At 40.9% G+C, this 13352-nt stretch overlaps 1 protein-coding gene across 1 annotated transcript in view; it reads left to right on the top strand.

The window, feature by feature from the left end:
* Window positions 1-13352, top strand: part of KIAA1549L (KIAA1549 like) — a 129374-nt gene that overhangs the window by 44841 nt on the left and 71181 nt on the right. Inside the window, exons 11-12 of the mRNA XM_058160589.1 lie at window positions 1520-1710; window positions 4313-4440. Coding sequence (XP_058016572.1) covers window positions 1520-1710; window positions 4313-4440 — 319 coding nt within the window. The remainder of the gene's footprint in view (window positions 1-1519; window positions 1711-4312; window positions 4441-13352) is intronic.

Here is a 13352-nt window from a genome sequence, read left to right as displayed (position 1 = left end):
ATGAATGTATGAGAAGTTTCAAAGGTGCTAATACTTACAGTTGAGTTTCTGTAGAAATAAATTGTTTTTATATTCTAAAGTTTATATACAGACACATATTATACACAAACTGACTGTACAGATTCATAGTATTATTTCAGTTGATTTTTGTTCCACAATTGGAATGTTAGGGGATTGTAGATCTACATCAAAATCAGCTTTCTGCTTTCTTTTTCAGAACTAGTTCCAGGATTACCCTATTTTACTGCTGCAAACACAGCTACTTATCCTGGTCCAACCATATTAATTAGTAATGAAAAGGGGAGAGGTTTCCCACTAAAATTATATATCTTTATAGTTTTGGCATATATAGTAACTGGTTGTTAAGGAACCAGTGCCAATTTTTTTTCATTTCAATCCCAAATATATGGCAATATATTTGGACATTGGATGTTATAATTCTACCCCTTGGACCTACTTTACACGCATTTTGTGAAACTGTCCTGCTACCCAAGAATATCTCTCTATGATACCAAAGGGAAAGCCATAAAACTTAAGCTAAGTACCTAAATTATGCTCAAATTTAAGATGTGTGATAGTTACAGATGAATATTTGATCTGAAAAAATTGAAATAAGAATTCTGTTTCCATTTGTTTTAAACCATGTGTTACAAATTGTAAAGGTTCAGTTTAAACTATTATTTTAGAACTGGTGTACTTGTGTAATATTTAATGCATCTGTTATGTAATTTATTGTCATAAGAATAGTTAATATTTACATGAAGCAGATGGTATTGTGGATAACAGACAATTGTGTCCTACTGGTAAAGTTTAAAAATGGATATGTTCCAAGATGTAGTTAAAAAGTGTGAAATACTGGTTTATATTTTGTAGTTTATAAGATTAATATTTCAAAACAAGTAATTTTTGCAAGGTCAAAAGTGAGTTTTCTCTTTTCTACTTGTCTGAATCTTTTTATTGATTTCAGTCCAGTAAGTCAGTAGTCTGTTTAGAAGTAAAATTGTGCCAGATTTAATATCATCCTGTGATGCTTTTAAAATGGTCACTTGTTGCCATTGTTTTTCTCTTCTCTTCTCTTCTCTTCTCTTCTCTTCTCTTCTCTTCTCTTCTCTTCTCTTCTCTTCTCTTCTCTTCTCTCCTCTCCTCTCCTCTCCTCTCCTCTCCTCTCCTCTCCTCTCCTCTCCTCTCCTCTCCTCTTCTCTTTTTCTTTTTCTTTTCTTACCACCACTGTTCTTGGAATCTCTTGCCTTTGTTGCCATTTAACTGCAACTCATATGAGGATATTAGGGTTGCTAAGAAATTGAATCACATCAGTCACACCAGCCACAAATGGAGGCATGAAATTGGGGTAATCTTACTTTGTTTAAACAGCAGATGTTCTGTTTTGTGGAAAACATATAGTTTTAAGTTCAGCCTTAAAATACTTAAAAATGAATACCAATTCATTTCAAAAGCACATTTTTTATCACTTTTAGTTACATGCAATGTATATCATTGAGTCTCCCACTTTTTTTTCCAGCCAGTTCAAGGTTTTGACTACGCCAAGCAACATTTAGGCCAACAAGGGACTGAAGATGATGTTTTGCCTGTCACCCAAGAGACCGTAGTTTTGCCTGTTCCTGTGAGAGATGCTCCTGCATCCCAGGAAAGGGAAATCGTTCAGGATGGGAGCACAGCAAAAACTGCCAAGTCCAATGACACAAGAAAGAGGTGAGCAATATCAGCAGAAAGACTAGGGCTTAGATGGTTGACAGATTTTTGTCATTCTTTCTGTGCTTACAATTTCAGTCTTTTCACACACAAAAAAATCTGCTCAAACTTCTGTGGTACAACATAGTTTTGAATGCTTAGATTCTAAAAAAAAAAGATATCTAGAAAAATAATGCATTGTTACAATATCTCTGTGTGTGAGACCTAATCAACCTGTTCAATCTGAATGGAATTATAGTGCTTTAAAGCAGGGATCTCCAACCTTGGCAACTTTAAGCCTGGAGGACTTCAATTCCCAGAATTCCCCAGCCAGCACCAGTTGTGGAACCAATTGGTTCCACAATACGGAAATCCTTTTTTCATTTCACATTGATGCATGAGATCCAAAGCCTTCTGAGCAAAGACAAGTTGGCAGTTGCTACTCAATTTCTGTTCTTTGCAGAAATTACTACCTTAATATTCATAGAACTTTAATTAGTTCACATTATAACTGCAATTTAACTGCTAAATTGCTCTTTGGAATGGAGTATATAATTCCATGGCTAATATCCTGGCACAGTTTTATATATGGACTAGGTTTGTTTTTAAAACCCAAACGGGATTGTGCCCTTTAAGAATTGATTTCCCTCCCTCTGACAAGTCTTTCAGTATGTCAGGGATAGGGAACTTGTAGATCTCGGATATTGCTGAAGTACATCTCCCAGCATGATTGATGCTGTAGCATGAAAAACCATGCATAACAGACCTCAAAATGTTAACACGTGTATCATGACCCTATTGTGCAGTGGTTCTGAAGTTAAAATCTAGAATCTGATAGCATTATGTATTGTGACAATAATGTAATTTTGTCTTGGGCATGAACAATTGGAATTCAAACAATTTGAACATCGGCATGCTCTGTTTTGCATCCAAACAGTTGCTTCTAATTCAGAAATGGCTGTTTTAACCATTTTCAAAGTATTTCGGAGCTTAAAACAATCTGTATAACATGTATAAGAAAGTAAAAATAGTCTATATGGAAGAACCAGTCCAATGCATATCTATCATTTATACAAGCAACAAATTAAAATTCCTGACTTAACTGGGTTACTTTGAATGACGGAAGTATATTCCTCACAGAACGTATTTGCACATTCTTTGTCCAAATTATATATAGATCACGCTGTATAGTTTACCATAGAGTCTGAACCTAAAGGCTATTAATAACACAACAAAATCCAGATATTTAAACCATGCAGTTTTGGAAGCCGGAAACTAGAAAGAATACCTTAAGACGGAAGATTGTTAGGTCTATCTTACTGTTTACATTTGGATACAGTTAACAAAGGACTACTCTCATGCATGTACACAAATACAACACAGTATACCTTGGAACAAGTTATATATATTTTAAGGTTATGAGAGAGCTTAGTTTCCTTAGTTTTTTCCACTGGGAAATTCACTGTATTTTGTTTTTAACCCCAGTTACAACCTTTCAGAACAAGGGCAGACAATAGTCAGAGTAATACCTCATAAAACTTAAATGGTGGTGAGTTGTCACTTGATATTTCTTTGAAGCATCTCAGCTTCAGAGATAAATATATACCATTCTATGCTTGCCTTAGAATTGTTCACTTGTCTTGTGCACAGTAACATAGAAGAGATCACAAATTTTGACTTCATCTCCAGCTAATTATTTTGCTGTTACGCTTACAACTATTCATTCTTTGCTGTTATACTTAGACCTGGACGTTGGATGAACTGTTCCAAGTAAGGATGAATGAAATAAATTCTATTCAAAATAGAGTTAATAATCATGGCTAGTTTTAATAAGGCATAGGGAATTTGATGTTTGGTTTATGGCTATTTATAAAATGTAAGCAGATCGTTCCCATTTTCTTGCAGATTTGACTGTTAAACCAGCTGTGATCTGCTGTTTGCTTTACTGTTTTAAAATGTGTGCGTAATATTTACACAGGCTATGAACAGGGATATGAATCCACATCTGAATATCTTAGTTATACATTCACAAAAGGAAATCTTGCAGTGGTTTTTAAAAAAAAGCTTTCTCCATCTTTCCAGAGACTACTAAACGTTTTAGATTATTATAGTGTCCTTTATCCTAGTGCTGTTTTTGAAATATGGCTAAAGATGAATTCCCTACCAGAAAATACTGTTTATTTCTGTTCTGGTTTTATAAAAAGCTGTGGAATGAGTCTGTAGCAATATGCTAAACCAATATTACAATAAAGATGCATGTATTGACAATTATTTATTTAATGGCCTCTATGTGAGGGGGAAAAAAGCCTCTTTTTTTGGGGTCTTCTTTTGTCGCAAGATTTTCCCTTTATTATTGTGAGCTTATAAAGAAAACAATAGCCACAAATAAAGATTGTTCTGACTTCTGGTTGTTATAACAACACCCACCCCCCCCGGAAATACTATGGATGCCTTCCTGCTGTTTTTATGTGTCTTCATTCCAACATACTATAAATATTTATTTGTCTATAAAAATCAGGCCTGGAATAGGTGGTGATACAGGCCAAGCAAATGCAATAACCTTGAAATGTTGAATATGCAGGAAAAACTTAGTCTTCTTCCTTGTTGCTATGGTTACTTGCAGCCGGTCGCTGAGTGAAAATGGTTCTGTCATCAGCAACGAATCAGGAAAGCCCAATTCATGCCGAGGCTCTCCACAGAAAGTTACAGCACAGCAGAAAGTGACAAAAGAGGAAGGAAGAAAAAGAAATGGTGAGAAATTTGCCCTGGTGAATGATCTACCTTCCATTTCCCCCATGGAGATAGATAGATAACGCTAGATAACATAGATAACGCTAGAAAATATAATACTGAATACAATATTGCAGTTAATTAGAATTGATGCCATATACCTATCTAAAATGCACTTCTCTTTTTTTTGCTTATTTTTTATTTATTTATAACCCTTATTTGAGTTCTGTAGACCACCTCTTTAGTATGACTTCAGCCTTTATTTCAACTTTGATCATTGCTGCATTTCCTGGTGTACTAGGAAAAAAATAGGGCAGTGTGGTCTGAATCTAAATTTGATTTATAACACATGCTTTTCCATTTCTATTTTGATGTTGCTTTAATTGGGCCAAATTTGTTAACATCCCTTAATTTTTTTTAATTTTTTTAAATTTTATTTGAATTTATATCCCGCCCTTCTCCGAAGACTCAGGGCGGCTTACATTGTGTTAAGCAATAGTCTCATCCATTTGTATATTATATACAAAGTCAACTTTTATTGCCCCCAACAACCTGGGTCCTCATTTTACCTTCCTTATAAAGGATGGAAGGTTGAGTCAACCTTGGGCCTGGTGGGACTTGAACTTGCAGTAATTGCAAGCAGCTGTGTTAATAACAGACTGCATTAGTCTGTTGAGCCACCAGAGGCCCTTGTTGATTTGAGTATAAAAATTGTGGTACCAAGTTGTACCGTGCTATTGTTTTTTCTTAAACATTGTCCCTTTTGTTCTGTCTTTCTGTGGTGGTCCTAAGAAGAGAAGTAGGCCTTTTGATTTAAGTTACCAGCTATGTTTAATGACAACTGGATATTCATTTTTGATATACTATGGAACATTGTTCGTGTTGTGTAAAGTGTTAATTCTTTTGTCTTAAACTCTAAAAACAAATTGTAAAAATCAATGTCTTTTGCTAATGAAAATGACATAATCTGAAATTTCACAACTTCTCTTAAAATGGGCAGAAAGAACTTCTGCATTAAATGTATATGTGAGAAGCAGTATACAGTTGAATTAATATAATCTTAAAATCTTAGGATTGTCCTCAAACTGCTTAATATTGAAAAGTTAATATAATAATAACTAGAATATTAGTTCTTCCGCAGGGAGACGGAACCGACTCGCTGGTTCCGTCCCAGGCGCCTGATGGACCCTGAAAGGTTCCAGACGGAGCTTGGGCTATTCCCTGAGGATTTGGCCCACAACTCGGCTGGAGCTCTGGTTGCCGCCTGGGATCGGGCGGCGGCTGGCGCTCTAGATCGAGTTGTGCCTTTGCGGCCTCTGACCCGGTGCCGATCTCGTTTAGCCCCTTGGTACTCCGAGGGGCTGAGGGAGATGAAGCGCCGGAAAAGACGCCTAGAGAGTATCTGGAGGGCCAGCCGATCCGAATCTGACCGGACACTAGTTAGGTCTCAAATTCAGACCTATCTTGTGGCGATGAGGCTGGCAAAACGGGAGTATTTTTCCAACCTCATTGCATCAGCAGATAATCGCCCAGCCGCCCTGTTTAGGGTGACCCGCTCGCTCCTCCATCAGGGAGCGGTAGAAGATCCCTTAAAGGGTCGAGCTGAGGAATTTGGACAATATCTGTTTGATAAAATCGCTCAGATTCGGGAAGGGTTGGACACAGACTGGGTGGATCCGGACGGGGTGAGGGAGGCAGGTCTTGATGTTATTATCTGGGATGAGTTTGATCCTGTGATCCCTGAGGACATGGACAGGTTAATGGGGAGATTGAATGCGACCACATGTTTATTGGACCCGTGTCCCTCCTGGTTGGTATTGGCCACCCGGGAGGTGACACGAGGCTGGCTCCAGAAAATCGTGAACGCTTCTTTGATGGAGGGTGTTTTCCCTGCCGCCTTGAAAGAGGCGGTGGTGAGGCCCCTCCTCAAGAAGCCTTCCCTTGACCCAGCTAGTTTAGCAAATTATCGTCGTCTCCAACCTTCGCTTTTGGCAAAGGTTGTCGAGAGAGTGGTTGCACGACAGTTGCCCCAGTACCTGGATGAAACTGTCTATCTTGATCCATTCCAGTCCGGTTTCCGGCCTGGTCACAGCACGGAAACAGCCTTGGTCGCGCTGGTTGATGATCTCTTGAGGGCTCGGGACAGAGGTTGTTCCTCTGTCTTGGTCCTATTAGATCTCTCAGCGGCTTTTGATACCATCGATCATGGTATCCTGCTGCGCCGACTCGAGGGACTTGGAGTGAGTGGCACTGTTCATCGGTGGTTCTCCTCCTACCTCTCCGACCGGTCGCAGACGGTGTTGACGGGGGGACAGAGATCGACCCCAAGGTGCCTCTTATGTGGGGTGCCGCAAGGGTCGGTTCTCTCGCCTCTTCTGTTCAACATCTATATGAAGCCGCTGGGTGAGATCATCCGTGGTCTTGGGGTGAGTTGTCATCTATACGCTGATGATACTCAGCTCTATATTTCCACCCCTAACCACCCCAACGAGGCTGTTGAAGTGATGTCCCAGTGCCTGGAGGCCGTACGGGTCTGGATGGGGAGGAACAGACTCAGACTCAATCCCACCAAGACCGAGTGGCTGTGGATGCCGGCGGCCCGGTACAGTCAGCTAATTCCATCACTGACCATTGGGGGCGAACTATTGGCCCCCACGGAAAGGGCTCGTAATCTGGGCGTCCTCCTGGATGCACGGCTGTCTTTAGAAGATCATATGATAGCCGTCACCAGGGAGCCTTTCATCAGGTTCGCCTGATACGCCAGTTACGCCTTTCTGGATCGGGCTTCCTTATGCACGGTCGCCATGCCCTTGTTACATCCCGCCTGGACTACTGTAATGCTCTCACATGGGGCTCCCTTGAAGTGTGCCCGGAGACTCCAACTGGTCCAGAATGCGGCTGCGCTGGTGATAGAGGAGCACCTTTGGCTCCCATGTAACACCCTCCTGCGTAGCCTGCACTGGCTCCCAGTGGTCTTCCGGGTTCACTTTAAGGTACTTGTCATCACCTTTAAACGCCCATGGCCTAGGGCCGGGATATTTACGGGACCGCCTACTGCCACCATTAGCCTCTCACCGACCAGTGCGCTCACAGAGAGGGACTCCTCCGGATACCGTCAGCTAAACAATGTCGGCTGGCGACCTCTAGGGGAGGGCCTTCTGTGGGGCCTACCTCTGGAACGAGCTCCCTCTGGGGCTTCGTCAACTCCCCGATCTCAAGTCCTTCCGCCGCGAGCTGAAGACGTTGCTGTTTCGAAGAGCAGGACTAGCCTGAATGTAGTTTTTTAAATTGGGATTTTTAAAAAAGGGGTTTAAATGAGGTTTTAAATTTGTATTCAAAAGTCAGAGCATCAATTGAATTCAACTATCTATTCTTTAGCTGTTTTTAATCTATTATATGTTTTCTGTTGTTGTTGTTTTTTGTCTGTGAACCGCCCTGAGTCCTTCGGGAGAAGGGCGGTATACAAATATAATAAATAAATAAATAAATAAATAAATAAATAATATAATAGAATATTTTCTCAATATATTGGTTGAAAGTGATGTTATGAAATGTGAAGAGTCTAGAGGTAATGTTCATTCACATTGTCTGTGTATAATTGATATATTTATACATTTATAATTACCAAAAAAGTGTCCACAAATTTTTATATTACCAGATATGTATACTAAGTATTCACAGCAAGTGATCTCTAGTATTAATTCTCATAAAGTTTAAATCTTTGAAGATTTTCTGAAAAAAAATCTCCTGTATGTTACTTTCCATTCACAATATTTTAATGTGCTAAAAGACTATGTTTTAAAAATCCTTTCTTGAATCATTCCAGAATGCCATCTTATTTGTTTTATATTATAAGGATGTGTTGTTTTCTGTGTGCTTGTTTTTTATTTTGTTTTAGTTTTTAAGCCTCAAAAATGGCATTTTAAATAAAATTGTACTAATGTTTCATTTGATCAAGGTCACCATAATTCTGATCAATATTTATAATGTAGATAATTGTTAGTGAAATTCATTCACAAACAATTCACAAGGAGATTCTTATTTAAACAAGAGAATATTTGCATTAGGTTGCATGCACTTGTAAACTTACTTAGAGCAAAGCTATTGGAATTACAAGAGTAATATATTTATAGCTAATATATAAGAAGAGCTCTGCAGGGTCAGAGCATCCAACTGCATTTTAGGAGTTTATTAACCTGAACGGGAGGATGATAGACCCTTCAATTGTTACTTCCTGGTACCCAATATTTTACCCATACTGTCTGTGATTTAGGAGGTAGCAAATAGTCATTGCTATTTACTAAATATTCACCACTAGGAACCCATCCAGTCCTCATTTGATATCATCCAAATTGGTTTCCATTGCCACAACTGCTGATAACAAATTTCAGTTTATGTGGTATATATTATCCTGAATCGTTCTATCCACATTACCTAGGAAACGCGCAATTCTCCCTTGCGCTGCTTAGAGAGTCCATTGAATGGGTTATCTTCATGTGATTGGCCAGAGACTGAGTTGAAATTTGCTTAAACACACCTCCTCTTCCTGTCTAGCTCCAGTTTATTAATTCAGTCCGGCCTAAAGAGACCTACTTTCTCTAGCTTCTTCATTGGACTTTCTAAATAGCTATTTGGGGTGAATTTCTCCCCTTTTTGATTCTATTTGACTGATTTCAAGTATTTGAGGCTTTCCGAGCATTTCTGGCTTCTGGAAGTTCTGCGATCGTCCCAGTGCCGCTCAGCTGAGCCGAGGCTTCGGCGGTGGCCCCTTTGATCGCGTTTCGGCTTTTTTCACCGTCGCCTTGGATTTCAAGCTCTCCTTTGGATTTCCGATGTTTCTTGGAGCCGTGAGTTACTGCGGAGTGTGCGAGGAAGCTGTGGTGTTGGCTTCGTGCTGTGGGGATTGAGAAAAGCCCCGTTTCACCGGAGCTAAGCTCTCTCTTGCCTAGCCCTTATTTACTGCTTGTTAGAAGCTGTTTTGCCAGTTTTGAATCCCTGGGCTTAATTTTTAGGCGAAACAGAGCTGTTCTGTCGGCTCTGCACCAGTGCCTAGGGCAATTGCAGAGCTATATTGTTGGTTCTGCGCCATCTTGGGCATTTCTCTTCCAACAGGGTTGGAGCTGTTCTGTCTGACCTGCGTTATTTTGGGACCAAGTTCAGGCCTTTTGGAGCTGTTTTGCCGGCTCTTAGCCATTTACAACCATTTAAAAAGGCTATTGGGAGTTGTTTTGTCATCTCTGCTAGCTTTATTATTCTGTGACCCTGCTACATCTATTCTGTATATCAGATAGTAATTGCAAGGGATATTTCTGCCTTCCAATTATCTGTGGTGCAGCCCTATTCAAAATGGCCAATCATAGTCATTCTCCTTCTCACAGATCCAGCTCTCCTACTAAGCATAGAGGCAGATCCACGACTAAACATTCCACTAGATCCAAAACCTCTGCTGCTCCCTGTTCTTCCTCTGCAGCTGAGAAAGATGGCCATAGAAAGCATTTAGCCTTAACCAAACAATTTGACAAGGCCCAAAAGAGGGCAGAATACAGAAAAGCCCCTTCTCCTGCTGCAGTGGCTCCACCTCCTGCCTCAGTCCAGGGGCATGATTTGTCTCCACAGGTCCATCAGGCTCAAACATCCTGGTCTCCCAATGTCTCCATTGAGGGTCAGGAAAACTAAGCTGTGGTCAGAGCGGTTTTTGCCCAAGCTGCTGGTTCCAGTTCAGAATCACCCAGCAGACACACACCTCAACACCATCCGCTACCTTTATGTGTACCGCGGCAGGGCTCCATCCGGAGGAAGGTCAGACATTTAGTATGCCACAGAAAATGTGCGATCTCATTGCACTAACAGTGGCTAGAAGCATTGATGCAGCCCTTGCTCAAAGAGGCATTTTGGCTGCAACTACAGCACCTGCTCAGACACAACCAATTTCTCGGGCTTCTTCTTGCTTAAACGCTGAATCTGCACATGCCACCCGCTCCCCTTCCCCTTCTCACCACAGCGACCGGTCGCTCATAGATGAGGAGGAGGCCTTTGATTACAATCTGTTGGGTAAGGAGGAAGTTTCATCAGATAGGCATGATTTTTTAAAAACCTTGTTGCATAAAGCAAAATCCACTGCCAATATGAGTGTTAAAATAGCACAACCTGAGGGTTCTTCTGTTCCTCAAGATGCTAACAATTTGCTTTTCAATGAGGCTGTCACTGAACAGGACACAATTCCATCGCCTAGGCTTTTCGTGGATGTAGTGCAACACCAATGGGCTCAACCAGGTGTAATCTCTAATCCAAGTGGCAAGGACAGAAAACTATATACGGTGGATCAGGAACTCGAGGACCTCCTCAAGCTTCCTTTTGTTGACATTCTCATGGCTAGTCTGACCTCACCCAGATTTCTTCCATCCAATGCGGTTGAAGGTCTTCGCACTGAGGATAGACACGCAGAGATTTCGATCCATAAAGCTCATCAGGCTGCTGCATGGGCAATAAAATCAGCCACAGCTGCGTCTTTCTTCGCCAGAACTTCATTTATCTGGCTCTGTCAGATGCAGGCCAGAGCATCACCTGAGGATTCTTGCCTGCACCAAGTCAGAAACAAACTGATCGCAGCCGTGGAATATTTTGCAGTTGCGATGCTCAATTCAGCCAAGTTTGCATCATGAGCCCTGGCATCCAACATCACATCCAGGCACCTTCTATGGTTACGACATTGGTAGGTGGACATGAAGACCAAGTGGCGTCTGACCGCCGCACCTTTCAAAGGAGCCTCCCTTTTTGGCGAGGCATTGGACCCAATCCTTGTTGAAGATAGGGACAAGAGAAAAGTCCTCCCATTTGCCTCCAGAGGTCTTCTTTTTCTTACCAAAGGCAGTCCTTTCGGTCTTCAGATCCCGGGTTCCAGTCCCCGGCCTATCAGCGCTCTTTCAACCAATCGGCAGACAGCCCTTCAGACAGCGAACACGTCAGCCTCAGTCCAGGCAGCCCTTCCAGGGCTCCAGTTTTTGCCCCTACCGCAGGAACAAGTGATTCCTCCCTTTAAGACCCCATTGGAGATCATCTCACCAATTTTGTTTACATCTGGCGCGCTACGACCACTGATGCCTGGGCCATCCAAGCGGTTTCCCTCGGGGTCACCTTGGAATTCATTTCTGATCCTCCACAGCAATTTATTTGCTGTTCCTCATCTACAGACCCTTCCAAGAGACCTCTAATGGAAGCCAAAATTCAGCACTTTCTGGCCATTCAAGCCATTGAACCTGTCCCACCGGAAAACCGTGGTTCCGGCTTCTATTCGATTCTCTTCTTGATGCAAAAGAAATTGGGGGGCAGCAGAGCCATTTTAGATCTGAAATGTCTGAATGTGCATATACGGTACAGACGCTTCAAGATGCACTCTCTGCATAGTATTCTGGGCAGCATCAGACATGGAGATTATTTGGCATCCATAGATCTCCAAGAGATTTGTCTCCATGTTACCATCAGGCAATCTCACAGGAGATTCCTCAGATTCTGTTACGAAGGCACTCACTATCAATACAAGGCCTTACCATTTGAATTTTCCTCTGCCCCCCGTACATTCACTAAGCTCCTGGACGTGGTGGCAGCTCATTTACAGGTGTCACCAATCAGATTACCTGAATGATGTTTTAATTCAATCTTCCTCATTCCAACAGGCAGAGCATGATCTCCAGGTATCAATCAACACTCTCCAGAAGCACAGCTTCACTGTCAATTGGGAGAAAAGCCATCTCACGCCATCCACCGAACTGGTCATCTGGGGGCATGCATCAATACCGTGTCAGGCCAAGTCTTCCTTTCGCAGGAACAATGGTTCAACATCCAGACCACGCTACATCAAGTAAAAGCGCTAAGGAGAGTGCCTCTGCTATTGCTGTCACAATTACTGGGGCAGATGATTTCGTGCTTGGCAATCGTCCCTTGGGCGAGATTGCATTCACGGTTCCTTCTTTTTTTTTTGAGATTTTTTTTTATTTTTTACACACAAACAACAACATACAATGTATTTTTCCTGAACAAAATATCAGCCAGGTACATATTTACATCCAGTTCAGTTTTTTCCAACACCTCTTATATGCTTTTATCAATATATTTTCCTTCCCTCTTTTTTTATTTCCCTATTTGCATTTCTCTTAAAAATTCTAATCTAACCCTCAATCTCCAATTTTAATCTTTAGCCAAATCTATCCCTTCCCCTCCTTTTTCTTTTCCCATTTATGTTAAAACTCTATATTCCCATTTAATAATTTCTTTCTTTTCAATCTCCATATCATCAGCATCAATCATCTCTTTACATTTCAATGACAGTTTTAAATTTTTTATTCATAATCTTATAAAGAAAATAAGAAAAACAAGCAGGCATTTCCATCATTTCAAAGAGTCTAATATTTATATATTCCCATCTCATTAATATTTCAACCTTTAATTTATTTCAATTCCCTTCTTTTTTCTTCTTAAAATTCCTTGCTCTCTTTGCTTGCCCTATATTTCTATCCATTCTCCATTTTTCCTCTTGCCCCATTTTTTGTTTTTCTCTATTAGCCCCTATATAGTCCTTTGACTTTGTATGTTTCCCTTCCCTTCTTTCTTCCCTTGTTCCTTCCTTCCCACCTTGTTCTTCCCCCCTCCTTCTTGTTTTCAGTATTTTTTCATTTACTTTCATCAGCTTCTTTGTGCTATTTCCCTTTTTTATTTTCCCCCTTTCTGGAGGTTCTTTCACCTCTCTCCTTAAAACTGTTTCAAAATTACATAATCACTTAATAGTTCATCATCAGTATTTTTTTCTTCCTCTTCCAACGCCCTTTCTTGCTTCATGAATCCTTTGTTTGCTGTCAGTTCTGGAGCAGCTCTTGTTTCTTCTGGATCCTGTTTTCCATACAGTCTTGTGATTAGTTCTTTTATTTCTTGCTTAAAAG

This window comes from Ahaetulla prasina, chromosome 1, assembly GCF_028640845.1.
Source record: "Ahaetulla prasina isolate Xishuangbanna chromosome 1, ASM2864084v1, whole genome shotgun sequence".
Lineage (NCBI taxonomy): Eukaryota > Metazoa > Chordata > Lepidosauria > Squamata > Colubridae > Ahaetulla > Ahaetulla prasina.
This window is presented reverse-complemented; position numbering and strand designations above follow the sequence as displayed.